Source organism: Leptodactylus fuscus, chromosome 2 (assembly GCF_031893055.1).
Source record: "Leptodactylus fuscus isolate aLepFus1 chromosome 2, aLepFus1.hap2, whole genome shotgun sequence".
NCBI lineage: Eukaryota > Metazoa > Chordata > Amphibia > Anura > Leptodactylidae > Leptodactylus > Leptodactylus fuscus.
In genome coordinates, this window is record NC_134266.1 from 220,498,247 (window position 1) to 220,524,706 (window position 26,460).

At 42.4% G+C, this 26,460-nt stretch overlaps 1 protein-coding gene across 1 annotated transcript in view; it reads right to left on the reverse strand.

Moving 5' to 3' along the window:
- STAT2 (signal transducer and activator of transcription 2) overlaps positions 1–24,142 on the reverse strand; it is a 53,956-nt gene extending 29,814 nt beyond the window's left edge. The window contains exons 1-4 of the mRNA XM_075265706.1: positions 23,976–24,142; positions 10,853–10,997; positions 6,070–6,165; positions 4,577–4,669 (exon numbers count right to left, since the gene is read on the reverse strand). Coding sequence (XP_075121807.1) covers positions 4,577–4,669; positions 6,070–6,165; positions 10,853–10,997; positions 23,976–24,106 — 465 coding nt within the window. The 5' untranslated portion in view covers positions 24,107–24,142. The remainder of the gene's footprint in view (positions 1–4,576; positions 4,670–6,069; positions 6,166–10,852; positions 10,998–23,975) is intronic.
- Between the last annotated feature and the right edge of the window lie 2,318 nt (positions 24,143–26,460).

Genomic DNA, 26,460 nt, shown 5'->3' on the forward strand with positions numbered 1-26,460 from the left:
CTTCGTTCTGGACCCTCTTGTTGACTCCTCCCCCCCGCGTCCCTGCCACGCTCCCTCGCAATTGCGCCGCTTGTTGTCGGCCCTTCATAATTCACAATTGGTTGATGTCTGGCGTATTCTACACCCTCAGGGTCGGGATTATACTTATTTCTCCCCGGCTCATAACTCGCATAGTCGCATTGACTTTTTCTTGACCAGCCACCATGCCCTGTCTTGGTCCCCGGTAGTCCGTATCGACTCGGCTCTTTGGTCGGACCATGCCCCTGTCCATTTGTCCTTGGACATTCCTGGTTTGTCGCGTCGCCCTTTTAACTGGCGCTTGAACGAGGGCCTATTGAAAGACCTCTCCTGTAAGGAGGCTGTCGGGGAGACCATCCGGAATTTTTGGCTTGATCATGCTCTTGATCCTACTTCCCTCCCTATGCAATGGGAGGCTCTGAAATGCGTGGTGAGGGGGGTTCTTATCCAGCATGGCGCTCGTCTTAAGAGAGAGCGAGCCATTGGGGTTACTGCCCTTCTGAACCGGATCCACGACCTGGAGCTGTCCCATAAACAGACTGGCTCCCGCTCAACCTTCACAGAACTTATTAATGCTAGGGAGGAACTTCGCACCCTCTTGGACGGGAAATATCTGCGCTTCCGGGACCGCGTTAAAAAACATTATTATGAGTTTGCTGATAACTGTGGCCGTTCGTTGGCTCGTCGTCTCCATCCGCAAGACTCCCCTGCGTATGTTCCGCGTCTGCGTACGGGGTCGGGTGTTCTTGTTCATAATCCCACTGACATTGCCTCGGAGTTCCGCTCGTTTTATTCAAACTTGTACGATATTCGCGGTCATTACGCGGATTTGGATCCATCGGTGCTCGGAGGCAAGATCCGTCAGTATGTCTCGGACACTGCTCTTCCCTCCCTTTCTTGTCCTGATGCGGAAGCCCTTGAGACGCCATTCTCGTTAGAGGAAGTCGCCGCGGTTATTCAGTCTACACCTGCAGGTAAAGCGCCGGGACCAGATGGGTTCTCCGCTCGTTTTTATAAGTGTTTTAGCTCTCTCCTTTCCCCGGATCTGGCGAGGGTGTTCAATAGTGTGGGGGATTCGTCTCCGTTCGCTTCACAATCTTTGTCTGCTCTGATCACTGTGATTCCTAAACCTGGTAAGGATCCTGTGTGTCCGGGGAGTTACCGGCCTATTTCCTTAATTAATATTGATGTGAAATTGTATGCGAAATTGTTGGCGAATCGCCTTTCTCCCTTCATGCCCGCTTTGGTTCATAGTGATCAGGTCGGCTTTATCCCGGGTCGGGAAGCGCGTGATAATGTTTGCAAAACTGTTCTTGCCATCTCTGTAGCCCGCTCCACTAAGGTTCCTCTTTGTTTGCTTTCGATTGATGCCGAAAAGGCGTTCGATCGCATCCATTGGGGATTCCTTCGGGAGACCCTTGCACAGATTGGTATTGGCTCAGGATTTTTGGGCAAGATCTTAGCTCTCTATGGGAATGCGTCGGCACGGGTTCGGGCGAACGGAGTGATTTCGGATTCCTTCCCGGTCCGTAACGGGACCCGCCAAGGTTGCCCCCTCTCGCCGTTGCTCTTTGCTTTGGTGATGGAGCATCTGGCGGTGGCACTGCGTCGTTGTCCCGATGTCCACGGTATACAGTTAGGATCCCGTACGGTTAAAGCGGCGCTATATGCTGACGACCTGCTGCTGTATGTCTCCGAACCGAGGGTATCGTTTCCGGCTGTCTTACGCGAATTTTCCCGCTTTGGTGCCCTTAGTAATTTTAAGGTCAATTTGTCTAAGAGTGAGGCCCTTAATGTCTCGCTTCCCTCTTCCGAGGCTGATTTCCTGGCGCGGTCTTTCCCTTTTAGGTGGCAACCTTCCTCCTTCAAATACTTGGGGATCCGCATTTCCCCTGATCCTGCCTCCCTGTTCCAACTTAACTATCTTCCACTTTTGGATACCATCGCTACTGATCTACGTTCTTATGGTGTTCGTCTCCCCTCTTGGTTTGGCCGAATTCATGCCCTTAAGATGGATGTCCTCCCCCGGTTCCTGTATTTTTTCCAGGCCCTTCCCATCCCTCTTCCACGCGCTTTTTTATCTCGGGTACAGTCCTTGTTTGGGAGGTTTGTGTGGGGCTCCTCTCAGAGTAGACTTGGGTTCAGTACTCTTGTCCGGCGTAAGTATAGGGGAGGCGTTGGCCTTCCGGATGTGCGCCTTTACTATCGCGCCTCGGTTCTGCTTCGTCTGTTTGATTGGCAATTCCGTCACCATGATAAGCAGTGGGTTTCCATCGAATTCGATCTGATATCGTCCTCACTATCCTCTTGGCCATGGATTCCACCGCACTTCCGCCCCAAATCCCCTGGCCTTTACGTTCTCCCTTCGCATTTCCTGAAAGTGTGGGATCTGGTTTGTTCTTCTGGCCGCTTGGCCCGTGTCCCGGGCCCTTTGACTCCCCTCTTCGACAATCCTATGTTCCCCCCTGGCTGTTCTGTTGATCGGTTCCTCTGTTGGGACAGAGCGGATTGTACTCGTCTTCAGGAGGTGGCGGGTGATTCTCCACTTCTTCCTTTTGCCCAGCTCTGTAGCTCTCACCCTGACCTACGCCTCTCGTGGTTGGAGTACGCCCAACTTCAGTCACTTTTTGAAGCAGTTCTCGCTCTCCTCTTGCCTCTCTTCTCCATCCTTAGCTTTAGAATCCTATTTCGGGCGACGGACTCCCCCTCCTCGTGCTCTTTCGCTATTGTACGATGTTCTCCTTTCGGATGTCACGGCGGAACTCCCCCCCTACGTCGCCGCCTGGGCTGCCGACCTCCCTGTGAGTCTGTCATCTGCGGATTGGGACAGGTCCTTCCTGCTTTCTCACAAGATGGCCCTCCCGTGTAGCGCTCAGGAGAGGAATTATAAGATTCTGTCCCGGTGGTATAGGTGTCCTGTGCTTCTTCATAGGATTTTTCCTGCTGTTTCGGACTTATGCTGGCGTTGTGGCTCCGCTAGGGGCACCATGTTGCACATTTGGTGGGATTGTGACGTTCTGCGCCCCTTCTGGGACGCGGTGTTCTCTTTGTATTCCAGGGTCAGTGGGCGCTCGGTGACTGTTTCTCCTCAGCTGGCACTCCTGTCAGTCATCCCTGGCAAGCTGTCGGAGATTAAGAAGGACCTCCTGGGGCACTTTCTCACGGCCGCCAGGGCTGTTATTCCAAGACACTGGCGCAGCTCTACCCCTCCCTCCCTGCTTGAGTTCCTCCAGGAGTTCCTTCTTATTCAGCGGATGGAGACTTTGGTGGCGGAAGACTCTCCCGCTTATTCCAGGTTTGAACTTCGATGGCGTCCCTGGGTTATGTTCCAGGAATCGTCTGCCTTCTCTACTGCCTTCGTATGAGTGTATCATGGCCGTCTGTTGTTTTCGTCTCTCTTTTTTCCTTGTTTCTTGCGTCTTCTTGGTGGTTTCTTCGTCCTTGTCTTGTGTTTGTTTGATGGTTTTGTGTCCTCTTCTTATTCCCTTTTCTTCTTCCTGTTGGGCTGTATTTGGTTTATGAGGAGGGGGGTCTTTTTGGCTTCCCAGCCTGCTGACTTTTATGCTCCTTCATTGTTGCTCGACTTATTTCTTTTTGTTCATTTTGTATTTTATTGAAAAATCTTTAATAAAACCCGTTTAAGCATAAAGTTCCTGCCACTAAGAATCTTACTTCTAGCAAATTTGCAGTTCACTCCCCGTTACTAGGGAATTCCCGTCCATAGATATATTGGACAAGCAAGAAGACATCACAGGGAGTTGTAGGAGGAGGGTCTAATCTGTTCACACAGTGAATGCAGACGAGAGGACCTGATTCTCCTCACAGCCACCACGCGATGGCAGAGCCGACTGCGCATGCGTGCCATTTAAAGCCAGAAGAAGCCATCGGAAGAAGACGTCACGGAGAGGGCGTTCCAGAGGAAGAAGAGACCGTCACTGGAGAATTTTCTCGCAGCACTTGGGACGCCTCCAGCGCTGAAACAGCAGTGCTGTGAGAAAACTCATTTGCATACTGATGAAAACTGGGATATCTATGGAACGGCAGCGCAGAGAAGACATCTAAAGGTAGGAGAAGAATAGCATTTCTTAAGGCTATTCCTACGCGTTAGGGAGAAAAATTCAGTATTAATGATTGAATCCCTTTAAGTCAGTTCTGCCCATGTTACAAAGTATCTATCCATTCTGACCCACTAAAGGAGGTCTCAAGCAGACAATTCCCTCTATTCCAACCATATGGTCAGGAGCAGTTAAGGTGCAACAATCATCATAATAGAAAACTTTTGCCATTCTCCTTATGCTGGTCATATTGTAACAAATTCCACACAGTGCAATACAATATGTGTTCCCAGAAAAGCTAATGGTAATTTTAACCTGTAGAAATTTGCATCTCATATGTACACAAACATGTAGTTTCACAGCAGTTACATGTAAATGGATTTTTTTTTACACTGTATTGTTCAGGGATTTAGAATCTGAGTGCAGAAAATCTGCAGTGTCTGAATATGACTTGATAACATTTGAAATGCCTTGATTTGAGATGGTATAAGTCTCCTTCTTACCATAACCCGTTCCTTTGCATCATTAACACGCTGTTCTACTTCCCTTTGCTGGGCTGTCTCCATTGATTCCTGTATTTGCTGCTCAAGCTGTGACTGTGGAGATAGTAGAAGGTTATATAACATTTAATAAACAAAGGAAGTGTCTCATGTGTTGCATCATTATTATACAGTATACTTTCCCTAATATTAGATCAATGTGTTTGTTGCTTTATTTTATACTAAGCCACTTCTAAAAAATGAATCAAGGGCACACGGACTCGCATGTCCAGTAACTCTGCTATAGGAGAGTCAAAAAAGACACACTGGAGGTGGTTATATTAGCACTTGAAGAGGACCTTTTGCCACCTCCATCAACTCAAGTTTTTAGCATGTGTAGATAGGCGCTGCTCCACCAGCTGCACTACATCTGGAAAATTCTCTCTAGCACTCACCTATGATCAGCTACTTATGTTCTGTACTGTCAGGTGGGCAATGTCAGGCAGGAGCAGGCAAATGGGATTGATTCAGAGCTCCAGAGGTGGACAGTGTCAGAGCTCAGATTTACACTCCCCTTCCTCCCTCCTTCTTGCCTGCTTCTTCCTGACACCACCTACTTGACAGTACAGAGCCTAAACAGAATATCAAGCACCAGGATACAGTACAAACTGCTTGGGAATGGTGGGGGCTAGAGAAAAGAAATTCCACAAGTACCAGAATCAGCATTCCTTCTCTCAGTTATCTCCTGCACTTTGCTCACTGGGAGGTATGTCAGCTATTAGGTGAGCTAATAGCAATTTGCTGATACATTGATAAGGGCTCAGACAGTAGGGTTGCTCACTGCCTGTGTATCCGCTGCTAAGAACAGTTGATCGGTGGGGGTGCCGAGTGTCAGATTCTCAAAGATCTGAAATGAGTAATCTATGCTTAGGATAGGTCATCAATATTTTTAGCATGATAAACCCCACTAAACTACAAGTTTAAATATGATCCTGTAAATGCAACACATCAGGTGGATGTACTGAGAAGTGAATCGCAAGAGTACCAGGGGGCACCATGATATTTATGTAACAGTAAGGTCTAGACAAAAGAGCATGCTTTTAATTCATTCCATCGATATGATCCCATCTAAGAGATAAAGTTGCATTGTCATATATAATTCATACACAATTATAATTTATACTTATACACAAAAGATGTATAGTTCACTATATACAGTACAGTATGTATTGGTAATAGAGATGAGTGAGTACTGTTCGGATCAGCCGATTCGAACAGCACGCTCCATAGAAATGAATGGATGCACCTGGTACTTCCGCTTTGACGGCGGCCGGCCGCTTAACCCCCCGCATGCCGGCTACGTCCATTCATTTCTATGCGAGCGTGCTGTTCGGATCGGCTGATCCGAACAGTACTCGCTCATCTCTAATTGGTAACATTGTGCTATAACAGATGTTTGAGATCTAGTGCCTTTTCCTTTCCACAAATGCTTCAGATGTAAATTCAATAAAACCTACCTGTGTATTTTGAAATTCTAAAAGAATCTGTTTCTCCTTTACTAGAAGATTCAGGATCAATTCTGCCAGGAGCTGTGGCTCTTCCTGGTATTGACTCTGCAAGAAGTAAATGGTCAAGTTACCAAACATTCTCCAAATTATTTACCAATCATATTTGTAACATATTGGCCTAAATAATAAAGAAAAAAGGAGAACAGTGTCACAGTTTCTGTAGCTGAAGTTTATTCACAGACTAGATTTTGTTGCAGTCATTTTTGAGACTACAAATTGCTGGTTGACTTAACCTGTCAAAATCAGTAGGTTCAGCCATTACAAATCTAATGTGTATGGACTACATAAAGGTGAACTTGTACAAAGCAGATTCATTACATAAATTTATGAGACTAGAAAACGTGTTTAAGGCTGGGGCCTCACATGGCGAAAATGACTAAGGGACTCAACAGAACTAAAACGCATAGGCTAATCTTTTTTTTTCCTTTTCTGGTTTGTTTTCCCTTTTGCTTTTAATGTTCCATTAAAAGTTATTTTGTATTTTAATATGACGTCATAGATGTGCCAGTTTTTACTATTTTTTGACATTTGTTGCTGTGCTCTCGTTGGTCCTGGAGTTTCTCTGTGCACCCTGTCATCTATTGTTGTGAATTGGACTTTTAGTTACACATGGTGAGCTGAAATATGATTTTTTTACATGGTGAAAATGCTGCAGCTAGTCCAGGGCAGAAACGCCATGGTGTTTTACAGTCACGGCAAAGTAGATAGGAATCTAGCGGAGACCGGCGTGGTTTTGGAAATCGCAACATGACAATTATACCTACGGAAACTCTGGCGGTTTCTGTATAGGTATTATTGAAGCAGAAAGTCAGCAGAGGAAATCTTGCCACTTCATTTTTTTTCTGCAGCACTTTTTCACTGTAGGACCCCAGATGGGGCCTTTGCCTAGAGAGGATTTCTGGCCCAAATTGATTTTTCCATACAGATGACTTATCCAAAGGACTGGTCATCAATATGTGATCTGTGGGGTTCCGAATGTTCCAGAATACTCCGGGTGCTGGAAGCTGTCCGAATGACACGGAGCACATGCAACAGCTTCCTGAAACCTCCTTTACACAATGGATAGGGCTGCTGGCTGTTCCTAATACTCGAGTAGGAGATGCTTGCACAATCTCCCTATCTACTGGAAGCTTCCAGCTCCTGGAGGCTGCTGGAACAGATTATCTGTGCACAGACCAAGTGTCGGACCCCAACAGTTCACATAGCGAGGACCTATCCTGTGGATAAGTTATCAGTACAAAAAAAAACAATTTGGGGCCAAAAAAAACCCCTTTAAATAGGGTATGTAGAAATCCATGCACATGCTGCAGAAACAATGGCTTTTCAGTTGCAGAAATTTCTGTAACAAACATGCTGTGTATGAATAAACTAACAAGTCATGCACCTGTGTCATCTTTACATGACCTGGTCAACTTTCAACCCGCTGAAAGCAAACAATGAAGATTGTTATTGAAAGACGGCAAACAGATGTGGAAAACTGTGACTAAGTATACAGAAAGTATATTAGAAATATAAATTACTCATTAGAATGAATAACCTTAAAATTGGTCAGAAACATAATACCATTTTAACACTCTCTAGTTACTGATAGTAGCAAAAAAGACATACTAATAGAGAATATAGACTGAGCCCTACTTGGGACTGTGAGTGATGGTGATGCCTGTGAAAGCGCTGAGGAATATGTTACCGCTATATAAGCAAGAAAAGTAAATAATGTAACTGTGTGAAAAATGACAAGTCTGTTCTCTGTAATTCAGATAAAATAACTTATTTTAGTTTCAATACTTAAAGGGTGTTGTCCAAACCACTTAAAGGGGTATTCCCATGACGCTTGTTCACTAACCTGCAGGCTGTTGTGCTCTCTTCACTTCCTGCTTTTCTCGGCACATAGGTGGGCGGGGTTTCACTTGCACAGGATTGGTTGTAAATGAATTACCACAGTGTGAAGCTGATGTAGCAGAGCTGGATTTGAGTCAGTTTACATTACATACAGAGGTAACGGACTCCTTATCTCAGCCCTTATCAGCCAAATTCAATTAAACTGACTGATAAGAGCTCAGAAATCCCGGAGCTCTCTGAGAAGCTCCGCTACTTAAAAGACACAAACAGCTCAGAGCTGCTCCCAGACCTAACTCCCCCTCTGAGAGCAGGCAGCTACATAAGTTGACAAATGAGCAGATAATCCCAAGGGCCATAGAAATGGAGTGTAAACAATGAAGTGAATAAATTAAGATAGCGGCCAATGATCACCAATACAGCTCTCAGATGAAGTGGTTTGTGATAAGGCAACCCCTTTATCTTACCAATATAGTAGTGGACAGCTCCAATTTTTTTTGTATTTTACATCTCAATATCTTATTCAATGAGATATTGATATAAAAAGATAACTTCAACTACAGTATATGGAGACCTGCTTGGATGTTTGGTGTTCCAAAAATTCAGATGGAATCCTCAGAAACCAACCCAAATGGGGGGGGGGGATAAATAATGATTACACTGGTCAACAGCCAAAATGTTTCGGGCATCAAACCAGTTGTTCTTAACTAATTTTGGGGTGCTGAGATTGAAATTGATGCTAAAATTTTAAAATTGGCTTTACTTTTCATGATATAGACGTGCATTTTATATTTCTATTTATATTTGGTTAAGAAAGCCTACCACCTGTATTTTGGCTGCAAAATAGGCGACAAGGACAAGAATCTTTAACCAAAAATAGTAGGTCAGCACTCCTCGGGTTCCATAAAATATAACTTTTAATAAGCCATTAAAAGCTCACACAACATAGAACATTTTGTGAAAAAGTAAGAAAAAGACGCATAGTGCTTAAAACCGCAAGGACAAGAGTTGGGCTCCACACATATGCTGGAATACATGTTCTTCAAATCTCAGACAGTGGTTGAACCGGAAGAGACAGTCTATGCCGTTTGCAGTGCCAATGGTCTGGAGAGAGCCATCTGACCATAGTGACAATTGCTACTTCTGCAAGGTGCCTCCAATTGGGAAAGGAATTTCAAAAAGAAAGAAGTGGACTTTACAGTATCCGAATATTCCATCTGCGATACGCCCAGTAGCTCATTCTGAAGAATTACCAGTTCCAAATGCTCCAGAAACATTCTCGCTCGATTCCACTGACGAGGAAGAAGAAGGAGTTTGTCATGAACCATCTACCTCGTCAGATCCAGACTTTCCTGCATCACTCTCCACTGAACCGCACCTTATATCGCAAAGTGAACTTAACGATCTTGTTAGAGATCTAGACCTGCCCAAGAGTAAGGCCGAGCTCTTAGGTCCCAGACTTCAACAGTGGAATCTGTTGGCAGATGATGTTCGAATTTCTTTCTTTAGGAACCGTCAACAGTCTCTTGTCCAATTCTTCTTCATGGAGGGTCATCTTGTTGTATGCAATAACGTTTGTAGTTTAATGGATGCTCTCAAAATCAGCTATAACCACGATGAGTGGAGGCTATTTACCGATTCATCAAAGCTAAGTCTTAAAGCTGTCTTACTTCACAATGGCAATGCACTACCATCAGTTCCAATTGGTTATGCTGTTCACATGAAGGAAACCTATAACAACATGAAAGAGCTCTTGAGATGCATAAACTATGATCAACATCTGTGGTGCTCTGTGGTGACTTGAAGGTGGTAGCGCTAGTGCTTGGTCTACAGGAAGGATACACCAAGTACTGCTGCTTCCTATGTGAGTGGGACAGTCGTGCAAGATCAGAACACTAAAAGAAAAGAGACTGGCCACTCAGAAAGTCACTGCAGCCAGGGACTAAAAATGTTATGTATCCAGCACTTGTTCAAGCAGGAAAGATTCTGTTACCTCCTTTACATATCAAGTTTGGTCTTACGAAGAATTTTGTAAAGGCAATGGATAGAAATGAAGAGGCATTCAAATATCTCCTCTGTAAGTTTCCAAGGTTGAGTGAAGCGAAGATAAAAGCAGGAGTCTTTATTGGTCCTCAGATTCGTATGCTTCTTCAAGATGACGAGTTTTACCATTTGTTGCATGGCAAAGAAAAGACTGCATGGGAAGCATTCAAGTTAGTCGTGACTAATTTCTTGGGAAACACCAAAGCAGATAATTATGAAGAGTTGGTTGAAAATCTCCTGAAGGCATATAAAAACCAGGGATGTAACATGTCTTTAAAGATTCATTTCTTACACTCTCATCTAGACTTCTTTGCACCAAACTGTGGAGCAGTGAGCGATGAACATGGTGAACGATTTTATCAGGAAATTGCGACTATGGAAAAGAGATATCAGGGTAAATGGAACCCATCAATGCTTGCAGACTACTGCTGGACAATTATCAGAGACAATCCCATGTCTGAATACAAGAGACGTGAGTAAAGGAGCCGAATAGCAATTCAATAAGGATCTACGTTCCAAAGTTCAATAAACATACTTCATTTGTAAAAAATTCTTAGATATGACTATAAATTATAGTTGATTTTAGATAGAACTAAGTTTCCTAAGAATATATTTCCAAAATTTTAAAAACAGTAAACTTGCACCTCTATTATTGCAGAAGTAATAAATATGTATCATATTCTATACAATTCACAAAACAGTAAAATGAGAACTCTTCGATATCATAGAAACTAGAGCCAATTGACAGTTTTCCTTGTGATATTTGAATTCAGCACATAAAAATCATTAGGGAATGACTCATTTCATTTCAGAAACAAACAACTTTTGAAAATTTGTTGACCAGTGTTATTACCTGTACTTTCAGCTTGAAATTGCGGACGCTATTTGCTGGCAACACTTGACGTTCTTCTATAAAGCGACTATACTGCATGTCTAGATGTTCAAATAGATTCTGGCACAGAACAGAGGCCAATGATCGGTTTCTCGCTGCCAGCTTCCTGCGATGTGGATAAAAAAGAATTACATAGTGTCAATGCCCACAGCCATAAATATAATGACACTTCTGTTATGTAAGCAGAAAATACTGTAACATGGCTGTGTCATAGGGAGCAATGAAAAGCCAAATCTCATAATACCATATTGAGCACATTTATTGTTAAATAAGTGAGTAAAATCAGGATGTGCATATAATATATTACACATTAACTTTATAACATACTGCATATTAGCAAAAAGTTATAGTTCTTGTTATGTAGTTACATGACAAGAATCTGCATATCTATTCATATGCAAAACAGATTTAAGTAAAATCTATGTATACAATAGTCAAGATGATTGTCTATAAAATGATGGTAGTCTCATGTTGGAAGCTGTAGTGCGGTGCTTATCAAAGTGGGAAATAACACCCCCTTGTGGGCGCTGGAGGCCTACAGGGGGCGGTAAAGAGCCCAGAGAAAATTGGGGGGCTGTTGAAGAGGTTTAGGTAGGGGGGGGGGGGCAATGGCTGATTTGTGTCTAATATTTTAAATTAAAATTTTAAAAAAAACTACTTACTACACTACATCGGCTATATCGTTCTTATCCCTGCCCTGTTTGATGGTATAAAATAATTTGGATTGTGGTTGATTATTCAACGATTTTTCATAGCGTTCCCATCGTCGTATTTGTGTACATGTGGATTTAGTGCTGTGGCAACGCTGCTAAATAAAAAGAGAAATAGTTTGCATGGGACCAAACTCGGTGACTTACAGCTGTTTTTCAGTAAATTTGAGCCTGATATTAAGAAACTTTTTAAAAATCAGGTTTATCCTTTACATTAGATTAGTTTTAAAATTTAAATTGAAATGTTTGTTTTATTTGAATAAAAGTTTTTCTAAATATTATTTAAAAAGTTGTGTTTTATTGCTCTCATTAGAACTAATTTATAATGTAAATTTGAACTCAGAAACAGGATAAGACTCATAGGACACTCTATAATTAAATTAATGATTGAGATTGTGATTTTTAAGGTGTGGTAAATTTAAAAATTTTTAGGAGGATCTAGAAAATAATTGATTCCCAAGGTGGGCAGTAGACGAAATAAGTTTGAGAACCTCTGCTGTAGTGGATGGTGAGATATCGAGCCTGAAAGTCAAAAGTTCAAAACATTGTTACCATTTTGCTCATCAGTGTATATATGGCTTGTATATAGTAAGTGTTTGTCTTTTTTCCCTCTGGATTCCAAGAAAATCCAGTAATGTAAGAAATATTGCTCAATACTATATAAACAATTCCAAAAAGGAGCAAAATGGGGAGAGAAAAGTATCTAAAACATAACCTTTAATAAAGTCATTTAAAATATCAAACACAGATATAAAAGGTGTAGCATTTAGCAAAAATAGCTGATAAACATCTCCACAATGTGGTAGATAGCCACAAAAAGACAAGTCACTACAATATAAATAATGGACACGGCGGTTCCAAGTCAGGAAAAGAAACCAGTAATAACTTACCCACTGGGTGTGGTTGACATGAAGACGTGGAGACGTGTATCAAATCCAGGGGGTCAGCATAAAACGTGCTAATAAATAGCAAAGTTGCAAAGAGGCAAGGTGTACTATCCCTGAACTGTTACATATCAACAGGGAAGGGACTAATAAGCCCTAATACCTAAACACGGGGTCGCCTCCCTAACTGGCCAGCGCCCCGTCAGGAACCTCACCCTAATACTGGGATCTGTCCCTAATGCGACCCTCCTAGAATAAAATGTGAATAAGAAAAAAGAAGTGTGCGTAGAAATGAAATTACACAATTAGGCATACAATCTCAGCATGCCCAAATAGACATAAATTACTTTAACATACCCGACATGCATGTTTCGTGGTGCCGAAAGCACCCACTCATCAGGGGTAGTAGTCAATGCCAATAGAAACACGTGAGGATACAAGTACAAATTCACACACACATGCTCACCATGGGGGAACAATCTACTTTAGTATGTCTAAAAAGTAGCATGCAAACCAACACTGGTGTAGAGTGGTTAAATAAAGGACAAGCTATGTAGCAGAGAATGCACTAATTGAAAACATTCCCCTCCCACACTCCGGAGTGCCGGACAGTGCGCGTCCTATGTTCCCCTCACGAGAGACGCGCCAAATGCGCACCTTTTAAAAAAGACAGCCACAGTGCGCATGCGCGAGTGACCTAACACCCGCGCATGCGTAAATTACACTGAGATTGGAGCTATAGCGGGCGCATGCGCGATGTACCCTATACGCGCTCGCGTCCCCGATAAGCAACAGAGGAAATAGAAAGTAAGTATCCTCTAAAACAGGCAGCATCTAATCAATCTCTGCTAACCATAGGAGTAAACAGGAACATACTCTCGCCCCAATAGCAGGAGCAGAGAACAAGCCTGAAAGCATAGTGGGATAGTACCCATATGCTAAATGTTTTATACTGTCCACTAGATCTGTATTACAGTAAACCAGACAAGGTAGACAAAAAAGGGAATATTCAAACTGGTCAGATATCCCAGATACAGGAAAAATACTCAACATGCCCAGTGGTCAAACCCCCCCCCCCCCCGTGTTTAGGTATTAGGGCTTATTAGTCCCTTCCCTGTTGATATGTAACAGTTCAGGGATAGTACACCTTGCCTCTTTGCAACTTTGCTATTTATTAGCACGTTTTATGCTGACCCCCTGGATTTGATACACGTCTCCACGTCTTCATGTCAACCACACCCAGTGGGTAAGTTATTACTGGTTTCTTTTCCTGACTTGGGACCGCCGTGTCCATTATTTATATTGTAGTGACTTGTCTTTTTGTGGCTATCTACCACATTGTGGAGATGTTTATCAGCTATTTTGGCTAAATGCTACACCTTTTATATCTGTGTTTGATATTTTAAATGACTTTATTAAAGGTTATGTTTTAGATACTTTTCTCTCCCCATTTTGCTCCTTTTTGGAATTCTTTTTTCCCTCTGCAAGCTCCATCTCTAATTCTTAGTTTTCCCTGAGCTATTGGATAGAAACTAGGAGTAAGATACAAAAATTACTATTAGTTCCAGCACCCTCAGTCTGCCTGTGTCTATTTTTTTCTCTCTCACTTAGCCCATCCTTCCACCTCTCTATAGACACATATATGTTAATACATCATTCAGCTGCAGTCTAATTTCGTAGACAAAGAAAGAATTCAGCAGAGAACCCTGATTGTGTATTAGGATGCTTTATTCACACTGTTGGCTTGTTTTTGGTTATCCATTTTGTCCCTTGATTCTGTCTCTGATGTAACCTCTTGGAACTGAACCTTGGCTTTATATTGGATATCAATTTTGTCTCCTGATTCTTCCTCTGACATGTTCTACTGCTCTCTGTTATCAGCCAGCTGCTGCCATTTTGTGATATTTACTTTTAAAACTCTAACATAACATTGTAGGAGCGCAACAGAAAAAACCCACAACTTTTACAATTCATATAGAACAGGAAAAATGCTGTAGAAAAAATTGATTTTCAGAAATGCAACATGTCAATTTCACTTGTGGAAATGCAAGCGTTTTTTTTTCCCTATAGAATTAATAGTGGATGAAAACCGATGGGGGAAAAAAAGGCTGCTAAATACAATGATATATGTGATGCATTTTATTTTTATTATACAGGGTTGTGTACACATTAGATACATTCGAAGATGTAACTTTTTTAATCAACTCTGACTCGGTAGCCCTGAATGGAGAAAAACAAAGGAAATACTGATCTGAACCTAATCTTAAATTTTCACTGTGCACATTATATAAAATGAAGGGATGACAACTTTCCAGCCTAGTCAGTGCAGGCTTTGACTCCTGGACTTTGCTCCATGCACACACTGATCAGAAGACAGAAGTAGCTGTACAGATAACAGCTTTATGTTCACTCATATACTGTACTTGTGTCAAAGACAACCTAGAAGTTGTACCTGCTATCCTATTTTATTTATTCATTACAGGAGTGCAGTATAATTAATTCTAGACATCATACTGCCTGGGTTGCTTATTAGTTCTTCTATAATGTGTGTATTAGATGAGGATATTAGTATGGACGGGTTCACACCTGCGCCCAGTCTCCGCTTTCGGGTTTACGTCTTCTGCTGAGAGAAACTGGACAGGAGACAGAAACCCAGCGGCCAGTTTCTCTCGGCAGAAGACGGAAACCCGAAAGCGGAGACCAGGCGCAGGTTTGAACCCGCTGTAATCCGTTTTATCACATATTGGCACTCAGCACAACCCATGCTATGAAATCTTATTCAATAATTCAGAATTTTACTATCGTTTTCTACTTTATGTGTAAATACTGTGAAGATCTGGGGTTGCTAGGTGATTGGCATAGACACAGATTCCAAGGTGTCAGTCCAAAATGTAGAGTTTTATTCACTCCAACAGAAAGCGGTACATACAGCAGCAAAGTAAAATCCTACTAATATTAGAAAGTTTGTGTGTTTGGATGTTTGTGAGTTTGGATGTTTGTTCCTCAATCACGCTAAAATGCCTGGACGGATTTGCGTGCAATTTTCCACAAACATAGTTTTCCCTTAGGATTGAGTCACAGGCTACTTTTGGTGCCACTAAACAACATGGCTTCCTAGCAGGAGACTCACAAAAGCAGGACTCCTAACCCCAGCTATAGACTCACACACACTGCCTGGCATTTCCTGTCACAACCTGCCTGCACACTCCTTACTGTCTCCTCAGGAGTAGCCCTCACTCTACTCACTCACATTTACATAGATTTCCACTACACACGGAGGCCAGTTGCTCCTGCCTGCAATTAAAATGGACTGGGATTGTAGGCATTAACACTTGACCCCCCTCCCCCTCAAACACCCCTTCCCCTTACCTTCAACGTTGCAGACCGGCTCCTGCCTGCTGACCTCACAGGAGCCGACCTGTTCCATACTGAATGCTCCCATGCCTGTGTTTACAATACTACTATTGCGGCTGGGCTATGGACAGCCGCGATAGTAAGGCACACAATCTCTCATAGAGGCCAATACACTTGGATTGCTGTCTATGGAGACTTGCAATCAAATGACTGCAGGTTCACACCCCTCAGTGGAATGAAGAAAAAAAAAAGATAATAAAAAAAAATCAAAAAATCATCCAACAACACATATAAAACTCCAAACTACTGTGATGCATATACATATTAGTTACCATTCTGCCCAAAAATGCTCCGTCTTCTAATAAACTATTTGCCCTACACCCTCAACGTCACACTCACAAGTAACAAACCACCATTTTGGTTCACACTTTGGACTATCATTTCAATAAAAGCTCATCTAACCAATACACATTCCCCAGAATGCTATATCTACCGTTAATCTGGACCCGCCATATGTGGTGTATATTGCCAAAATACATGTGTAAAGATACACGTGTCAAAATAAGACTCCCATTCACTTCAATGATATTTTTTACGAGCCTGTAAAATGTCATTGAAGTCAATAGGAGTCTTATTTTTACACGTGTATTTTGCACAAATACACACGCGTTCACTCCGTGTCAAGGCTCCCGTACACTCAGTTCACACCACCGTCTGCTCTCCGTTCATGCGGTTCCCTCTTCTGTTGTCACACAGTTCGCCCCTAAGCGCGGCTGACGCTGGGTTCACACTACCGTTCAGCACTCTGTATTAGGTTTCCATCTTCTGCATGCAGAAGACGGAAACCTGTCAGACTGGGTCCGGCCATGAACGGGGGTGAGTGTTTCATGCTCTCTGCCGCAAAACCGTTTTTTTTTTTTAAATCAGACACAGAATACTGCATGTCCGACTCTGTGTCTGGTTTACAAAAAAAAGTTTGGCAGCGGAGAGCATAAAAATGGTCCAGTATGTACATGTCTACTTTACCATAGACCAGCTGAAAGTAACAAAATAACAATCCTCCGAAAATAACAACAAATTGTCTGTATTACTACATACACACTTTTACAGTTTCACACGTCTGTGTCCGCCCAATTCTCAAATCACCGCAGACGAAGTCGCGGGTAAAAGCTAGTACAAAATAAACACCTGCCCGTCTGGGCTCTAACTATTCAAAGGTTGGTTACCTCATCTATAATAGACTCCAGTTCAAACAGTCAGGAACCTCTCAGGTAGTAACAACCTCCTAGGTGGCTTTCCACCCAAGCTCTGACCCAGTCTGCTAGGACAGCAGATTTCTTATGCCTCACTAACAAGATCAATCTGATACAGCTGGGTTCCTGCAGGAGCGTCCACAAGGTGTGGACTGGAGGGGATGGGAATGACAAGTCCCACTACCAACCTACCTGCCATTCCCTAAGTATCCAGCCCAGTGCACAGCACTAAACAATGCTCAGTAAATAAAGCTGCTTGATGAAAAACAAACTTTCGGGATTTTCACCACCTCATCCATCTAAGCAATCTGGGTAAGAGGTACACCCCCTCCAGGATCACCCCAGCCAACAGCTTACAATAGATAAGTTTTGCATCTGGCCATTATTTTATGAGGAAAAGCAACTTCTGTATAATGCCAATGTATATAACAGGTAGCTCAGTGGTTAGCATTGCTGCCTTGCAGCGCTAAAGAACTGATTTAGAATCTAACCAAAGACAACATATGCATTCGGTTTGTAGGTTTATCCTTGTTTGCACAGATTTCCTCCAAGTACTTCAATGAACCCTATCAATACAATATCTATAAGAGGTCCAGAATATGTTGGCAATATACAAGTAATAATAATAATAATAAATAACTTTGGCCATCTCTGATGCTCCCATTCATTTCATTGCATCATGCCCAGCAAGCCCAACACCTACATTCAGCCTGACAGCATTCCAGCTAAATTCATAACAAGGATAAAACATCCCCGTTCTCAGAATCAGTGAGACTCTCAGGATAAACGTACTTTGTAGCATAAGCCCATTAATAGAAGGCAAGTAGGGGGTTAACGTATCATAGAAATAACAATAATCTTCATTTATATAGCGCTGACATATAGCTGTAGCAAAGTTAACCCAACATCTGCAACTGGTTACACTGCAGCGTGTTATCTTATTACAAAAGACTACAAAAATCAATGAAAAACATTTTTCCAATCTACGAAGAAAAAGAGCAGTATTAGGGTTTACAAAATATGGTCGTACACTTATCAATCTTTTATATGTTTTATTAGTTTAGGATTAATGGATGCAGCCACAGCATGACAAATTTCTATATAGTTTTAGCTTGAAGTAAACAAACAATTTTGATGCATATATTTTAATTTAAAGAGGATCTTTTCATGTAATCTGACGATGGTGGTATTTTATACCACTAGAAGGCTGACAGTGCGCTGAATTTACAGCAAGCACAAGCAACCTACTGGGCTGAGCTAAAAAACAGGAAGGTAAGGAGAGAGGAGACAGAAGGCAGCTGACATCCTGAGAGAGGAAAACTCTGTTAGGCCGGGGCACCACGTGGCATTTTACAGACACTGCAAAGCAGCAAGGATTCTAGTAAATTCCATTCACACATTGCAGAAAAATACACAGTGGAAATGTTGCTATTTAGAAACCGTTGCCGTTTCGGAAATCACAGCATGACAATTATACCTTCGGAAACACTGGAGATTTCCCTGTCAATATAATCAAAACGAGCACAGAGGAGACCTGTGTTGCAGGCTCAGGTCCGCTCAGTTCCGTGCTTCGCAGGACGATGCAAAAGAACAACACGTTGAGCTGGAAACATAGTTTTCTTGTTTGTTTATACAGAGGAAACCTCTATGGACTTTCTGTGAGAAGCACTGCGGGAACAAAAACGTGATGCCACTGCAGTTTTTCCCACAGCGTTTTCTTTGTTGCAGCCCACTATGTGGAGCCTAACGCTGGGTTCACACTAGTGTTCGGGTCTCCGTTCTGTGGTTTCCGTCTTCTGCATGCAGAAGACGGAAAGCTGACAGAGCGGGTCCGGCCGTGAGCGCTGGTGAGCGTTTTATGCTCTCTGCCGCGAAACCGTTTTTTTTAAACCAGACACAGTACTTCATGTCTGACTCTGTGTCCAGTTTTAAAAAAATGGTTTCGCGGCGGAGAGCATAAAACGCTCACGACCGAACATCTTTCAAACCCGTTCAAATGAATGGGTATGAAAGAGTCCTGCAGGTTTCCGTCTCCTGCCTCTGTTTTGTGCAGGAAACGGAAACCAGCAGAACGGAGACCGGGCGCAGATGTGAACGAGCCCTTAGCCTTAAAGCTGAAACCAAGAGTTGAGAAACAGTGGCTATTTTGTATAAAACTGTAATAGAACTGCCATAGAAGTCCACAAGGCCTCGACGGTATTTCTGGAAGCCTTTAATTTAATACATATAGTGTCTTACAAAAAAACATTGTATGCTTCTTATGTGTGCTAAAAAGATGGGACTCAAGCTTGTCTTTTGTACCAGCTATTTTTACACAAGCAGCCAGAAATCAATAGTATTGTCAAAAAAGTGCCTATTTAGTCAAGGATTTATCCCTGTAATCAAGAGGAGTATCTTACCTCTCACACTTAGTCAGACCAATTGCTTCTGTGTTTTGTGTAAATATAAACAGGACAGACAGGGAGGAGAAAGGCCTACACAAGCAGAGGAAACCGACAACCTAGCAGGTAGCATTAAGCAGAACAGGAGACAAACCAACTAACACAAAACAGAATTCACAGCTGCTTTTGCAGTCTTTATCCTTAAGGGGGCATTCACACAGAGTTTTGTGGCGCTGTTTTTGCCACAAAACTCGTGTAAAGAAGAAGCGCTGTAAAACAGAATCCCATTGAGTTCAATGGGTTCCGTCTTACGCGCGCTACACATTGAATTCAATGGGAGGCTTTTTTACCTACTCATTTCAATGTGTTACAGGTATTCAATGTATTCCTATTTCTATTAGAAATATTATTTACTGAAACACACATATCTTAAGAGCTTCTAGACCCTATGAAATGATGAAATGAAAATGCTGTGTAATTTATAAGCAGCATAAGGAGCTAAGCAGACTGATATACAGTTTGGTGGAAAAACATTCAGTATTACTTGTCATGTATTAGTTTATTTCTCTGTCATTTCTATGCTTAGAAGAAGTAAAAGAGTCCAGTGGGCGGTCCAAACAATGATTGACAGCTGTCTCTTATGCACAGTCACTCTTAGCACCACCCACTGGACTATTTTTTTTAAGCATAGATAGAATAGAGAAATAAGTGAAAAAAAATGACAAGTTCAGGTGACAACCGATGTAGTCTATTACTACGTAGCGATGAGGTTTTAATGTATTATTTAATTCATCTTAGGTTACAAGGCTACACTGATCATACATCGCTTCATACCATCGCTCAGCCACAACTGCATGCTGTTTCATGACTTCACCACTTGCACAATTCTTCTGCTGAATGCCAAGTTTCATGTCTGTAGCCACAAACATTCTTTATTCAGCCAAAAAAATGTTTTGCCACAAATAAACTAAGGGCTGTAGTTAACCCCTTCCTAAACAATGTTGTACATGCCATTACAACAGCAGATAACATCCCAAAGTAAGACTACTTTCACGTTGTCTGCATTTTGCATCAGTATTTGTAAGCCAAATCTAGGAAGGGCTTCCAAATACAGAAGAAGGACAAATCTTTCTATTATACTTGTTCTCTATATACATTTAATCTTGGCTCATAAATATTGATGCAATTTACTGACTGTATGAAAGTGGTCTAATGGTGAAGATCATACAAGGCGTGGGGAGAAAGCCGTCAGTGACAGGTGGAAACTGGTTTGCCAGCAGCTCATACAGCTTGAGAACTCAACAGCTAGCATAGATCTCTGCACATACACCAACCTTAATTCTAGCCAATAAACAAACAAAGCTTGCTTTGTTTTTCTGCGAGCGAGAAAAAAACGCTAGCAGAATAAAGAAGTGAACGGCTCCCATTGAAGTCAATGGGAGGCGTTGTTTGGAGCCGGATTCCATGTCAAAATCTGGACCAAAAAACTTTAGATGTGCAGCAAAACAAGTCTGATCCATCGAGTCATACCTGGCACCTTACAGGACTTACAGAGAAATTGTTTCCGTTTTCTTTTTTAAAAATCCACTATACAGGTGAATACAAGAAAATGCAATATGCGGAAAGCCAAAGCTCTGCCCACCTCAAACTCTTCTTCATTTCTGCTGTCTGAACTTAGCCTAAGACTATCAATAAAAAACCTTTTCTGAAGATGTTTTTAAATTTTCCATATTATTATCTAGATTTCAAAATGTTTGAACAATCTAGTAATTTTATCTTGTCACCAAGTCCAAAATAGTCTGTGAAATCCTGTAGATGGATCATGGGCCACAGGCACAATGGTGTGGAGAAGATCCTACTGATTTGACCTGCGCAGAGGTCATTGTGCAGTAGATAAGCTGTGAAATATTCTACTGTGATTGCTGGGCTCTGTGTCTTATCTACATATACATGGTTGCTGCATGTTCAGTGTGCCGATTAGTGATGGGCTGCCGCAAATAAATCTTCTACAGAAATCTCAGCATAACATTTGGCTTAGTGGTCAGAATCAGAACGGAAGCAAATTTAAGAATTTCTTTAAATAATAAACATGGAAAAATAAAAAATAGATTTTTTAAAGAATTTTTGGTGCGCTATCATAAAACTTGATTAAACAAATAAGTCATATTATGGTATCACAGTCCCTTTAAGAGAGGAGGGAAGGATTTTTTCCTGATATCTTACAAAGTGCTGAAAATAAACCAAATATGGCCGGGTTCACACACCAAAAAAATGAAGAGGAATTTAAGGCGATCATCCACCAAAATTCTTCCTTTTCTGCCCCGGTGGTCATCCGCAATATTACATGTACTCTGCCATAGACTCTCTTATGCGGATGTGAGCTTAGCTTAAAGAGGACCTTTCATGTCCTCATGCACATGCGGTTTTAAATACAGTAAGAAAGCTGACAGTACGCTGAATTCATTATGTGCCCCAGGGCTGGAGATATCGGTGCCATTAGTTTCGGCACCTATCTCTCTCCACTGTCAGAAGGGCGCTCCTGACACTCTAGCTGGACTGTGAGGAACGCTTCTCCTGACAGTAGTCTTCCATAGCCCTGTACTGTCAGGGGGGGGGGCGTTCCTTACCACCCTGCAATAACGCTGAGCTGTGAATAACGCCCCGTCCCCCAGTACAAGTCTATGGACAAGTACTGTCAGAGGGTCTTTCCTCACATCCCAGTTAAACTGTCAGGAACGCCCTTCTGACAGTGGAGAGAGATCAGTGCCGAAATTAATGGCACCAATATCACCAGTCCATGGGGCACATAATGGGAAAACAGTGCACTGAATTCAGGGCAATGTTGGCTTTCTAGTGGTATATAAAACTGCATGTGCAGGAGAACCTGCAAGGTCCACTTTAAAGAGGATCTGTCACATCTCCTACCATGCTTGTTTAAGTAAATACTTCCAATGAACAATCTATCCTAGAGTAGCTTTTCTTACAATTCTCAGAATACTCCTGCCCTTCTCTGGTAACATTGCCTAGAAATTTATGAGAGGGATGTGTCTCTACTGTGCTGGCTGACACTGTCAGAACTGATTATACAGTATGGGAGTGTGTGACAACACCCAATTCACTGATAAATTTCTAGTAGGAATAGCAGAGGAATGGCACAATACACAGTTACATGAAAATATGTTCCATACATGTTATATTATAGAGGATACAATTAGGAGAGGTGACAGGAGCTCATCAAGCTCATCAAGAACTCATCTGTATATTGCCAAAAATAAGCAGTATCTTGATTTACGATGGGAAAACACGATTCAGGTGACCCTAACTTATCTATCTGCAGGCTGGCTTGATGTGCAGATCTCCATTACTAACAGTGTTTTTAACTCCAGATTTGTAAGGGACAAGATTCCCATCTTTAAAATTAATCCAAGATCTTCTTGATAGCCCATACAGATCCTGGGAGATTTGTGTTAGTAGCAAGTATGTCCACATACGTCCATAACTACTAAAGTGCCTCCCTGTCAGGACATATGTCATACGTCCATGGCAGGAAAAGGGTTAAAGAGGTTGTCTCAGGTACAGAAAAGAAACATCTGCTTTTTTTCCAGAAATAGCACCAACTGTCCATTAGATGTGTGTTCACACTGCAGCTCAGCCCCATTAACTTCCATAAAATTATTACAATGATTTGTTCTAGTAACACTGCTTGTTTTCTAATATTAGCCAACCACTTTAAAGGGGACTTCCATATCCTCATGAGTGTGTGGTTTTATATACCGCTAGAAAGCCGAAAGCTGAATTCAGTGCACTGTTGGTTTTCCACGTATGTGCCCTGGTGGTCGAGATATCGGTGCCATTAACTTCAGCACCGATATCTACCCACTGTCAGAAGGGTGTTCCTCTGTGCACGGTCGGCTTTCTAGTGGTATATAAAATCGTAGGTTCATAAGGACATGAAATGTCTTTTTTAAGACAGAATAGAGCAGCATGGCGGCTCACTGTTTATCACCATTGCAGTCATATTCTTAAATCTAAGAGGAGCACACTTACATGAAATCTCACAATACTTTAAAGACATTGTTAGATGGGTTAGTGGGTTATGATTTTTAGAGTTATATAAAACTAGAAAGTGTTTGTAATAGAGGGGCTGCAGGTCCCTTAGAAGAGGACAAACTGAGCAAGAAAATAATAAACGGTGTCAAATGTCTATACATCAACTCAGGCTACATTCATATCTGCGTTGGAGTCTCTATTTCGACACTCTGTTGAAGTGTGCCTCAAAAATCACCAGCTAAAACAATACTGCAAGTCACACATGTTTATCTGGTGTTTTCAATGTAAAAGAATGAACATTTGACAGATCCCATTAGAATGTATAGGGACTGTCAGGCTCTAAGTGTCCGCTGTTGTAGCTGTCTGCCTACTCATTGTTCTGGTCTTCCAACGGAGTAGAAAGACGGATAGGCTGACACTAGTTTTGAACCGAGCATTAGCTTCTTTCTTACCAGTCTTGTGATTCGATCCATGTAGCCAGGTACTGCCGCACTTCCACTGGAAGAATTTCTTGGCTGTAAACTGCAAACACTTGCTCTTGGTATACTCCAGTTAGCTTCAAGATTGCTTCCCATTGGCTCATGTTGTGACCAGAAGCTTAGACTTGTAGTCAGCACTAAAGTAGATAGAATGAAACCATGTTTTTTATTTATATATATATATATATATATATATATATATATATATATATATTAGACCGAAATGACTGAATGACTCACAGTTTTCCTAAAAATGCATTTATGTAACATAAACCTAGACAAAAAAATAAGTAATGTTTCTGCACTCAAAGGGATTTTCCAGGGTTTTTGTTTAATTAACTAACAGCAAGAAATAAAATAAAAATTACTCTTTCAATTCCCCAGTGTCTTAGCACCACCGCTCCTGTCGTGATGATGTCACGTACATTATATATGACAGTCGTAGCCAATCACTAACCTCATCAGTTACTTGTGATTGCTCAACAAAAAAACCCCAAAACCTTGATTCTGATTAAAAAGGCTGAAACATGCAGAAAAACATTCAGGTGGTATAAGCAGAAGTTATTTGTATCAAGACTCAGCATTGAATAAGACAGCTGGAAAGAGGGAAGAATCTGCATGTCTTGTCTGGTGTGCGGGTGTGCGGTCTGTAATTCTAGAGCCTAGTCTGGGGTATATAAATATCTTAGGTTGAAGGGGTGTCCTATATAAATGCAGGGAAAAAAACCTTGCTTTCAACAGTCTTAAGAATCTCCTAATATCCCTTCTGAAAGCTGACAAATCTGGCATATAGATCACATCTGTATTTCCCTTTTTCTATTCTATTTATCTTCTGAACAGAAGTCAGAAGATAGTGCTGTGCTGAATCTGTCACATGACGGGTACCAGGGGTGCTTAACAACCCTGTAGAGCATAATGGAGTCTGTCATACTGACACTACAAAGGAAATAACAGCAGTGCCACAACACAGGTGTGAACATGGTCCAGCACTACACTACAGATCTGTGTACTGTCAGTTTACAGCAGGTCGTGAGGTCATGAGGTCGGTTTTTTGTGCCTTGGGGACAACAGGAACTGAAGTCATGTTTGTTGTCACTTGTGGTGTATTTGGCTATTGTCCTATAAGATACAACTCAGTGCAGTCCTGAAGCAAACACTGTAAGAGCTGTTATGTGACTGCACACACACCATAGGGATACACACAGCAAACATGGGCTGGGAAAGAGATGCATAGAGGTGAGCTAGCTCCATAGGTCATACAGAACTTGAGCCCAGTCATTAGCTACAGCACCACAGTGAGATGTCCCCATACTATATTACGTGTATACACCCGGCCATGTGCACACTTCACACTCAGGTAACACATATGCCCCATTCATAGCAGAACACGTCTGAGATCTGGAATAACTTTACCAGTGACATGCAGATTCAGCAGCCGTCCTCCTCTCTCTCCTCACATACAGCAGCTTGCATCGCAACCAGAGTGCACAGCCTAACACAGACTGCCATTGGTGGCCCCGCACATCAATCCTCGGACAGTAACCAATCAGTGTTAAGAAACCGGGAAAGGGGCGGGATAGTTGGAATAAGCCCAGCCTCCCCAGTTGAAAATAGCTAGCGATTGGATACTTGAGAGAAGGCGGGCCTAATATTATGTCAGGGGCGGAGCGTTTGTCGACTTCTCTCCTATTTCCCTGGTTTGACGTCATGAGTTGGGTGTAGCCTGTGCGCTGTCAGCTGTGAGGGCTGTAGGTAGCCGGGAGCTGAGTGTCTGCACTGTCCCTGCATGGCACACAACCTGAGGAGATGATTCATTCACTGCTGATGATTGTATGTTATTGTGCTCATTCTATACCGTGTGAAGCCTGCTCTAAGTCCATAGGCATTCATTTGGAATTGCCCCCTTTACAGTTTACATATACTGAGTTTTCATGAAAAGTTGAACTATGTGCAGGGTCTGGTAAGGCTGTTCTATGACTATTGCTAAGTTCACACCTGCGTTTTGTTGTTCAGGGCCACTGAGGCCCAATCACAGGCCCCAACAAAGACCTCTGGGGCACATGGCCTCAGCCGCAAGGCAGAAGAGGACCGAGGAAGGAGCGAGGATGCCCTGGAGATTATTATACTCTGGAGTCTGAGGTGACCCCAGAGTATAATAATAGCACCAGCTCTAGGGGGGCTCTTGGGAACATATAACTGTGTGTGAGGGTCACTCTGGAGCATATAATAGTGTGTGTGTGTGTGGGGGGGGGGTCACTGTGGAGCATATAATACTGTGTGAGGGGGGTCACTGTGGAGCATATAATACTGTGTGGGGTCCATTGTGGAGCATATTCAGATTCAGCAGCCGTCCTCCTCTCTCTCCTCACATACAGCAGCTTGCATCGCAACCAGAGTGCACAGCCTAACACAGACTGCCATTGGTGGCCCCGCACATCAATCCTCCTGTGTGTGGGTC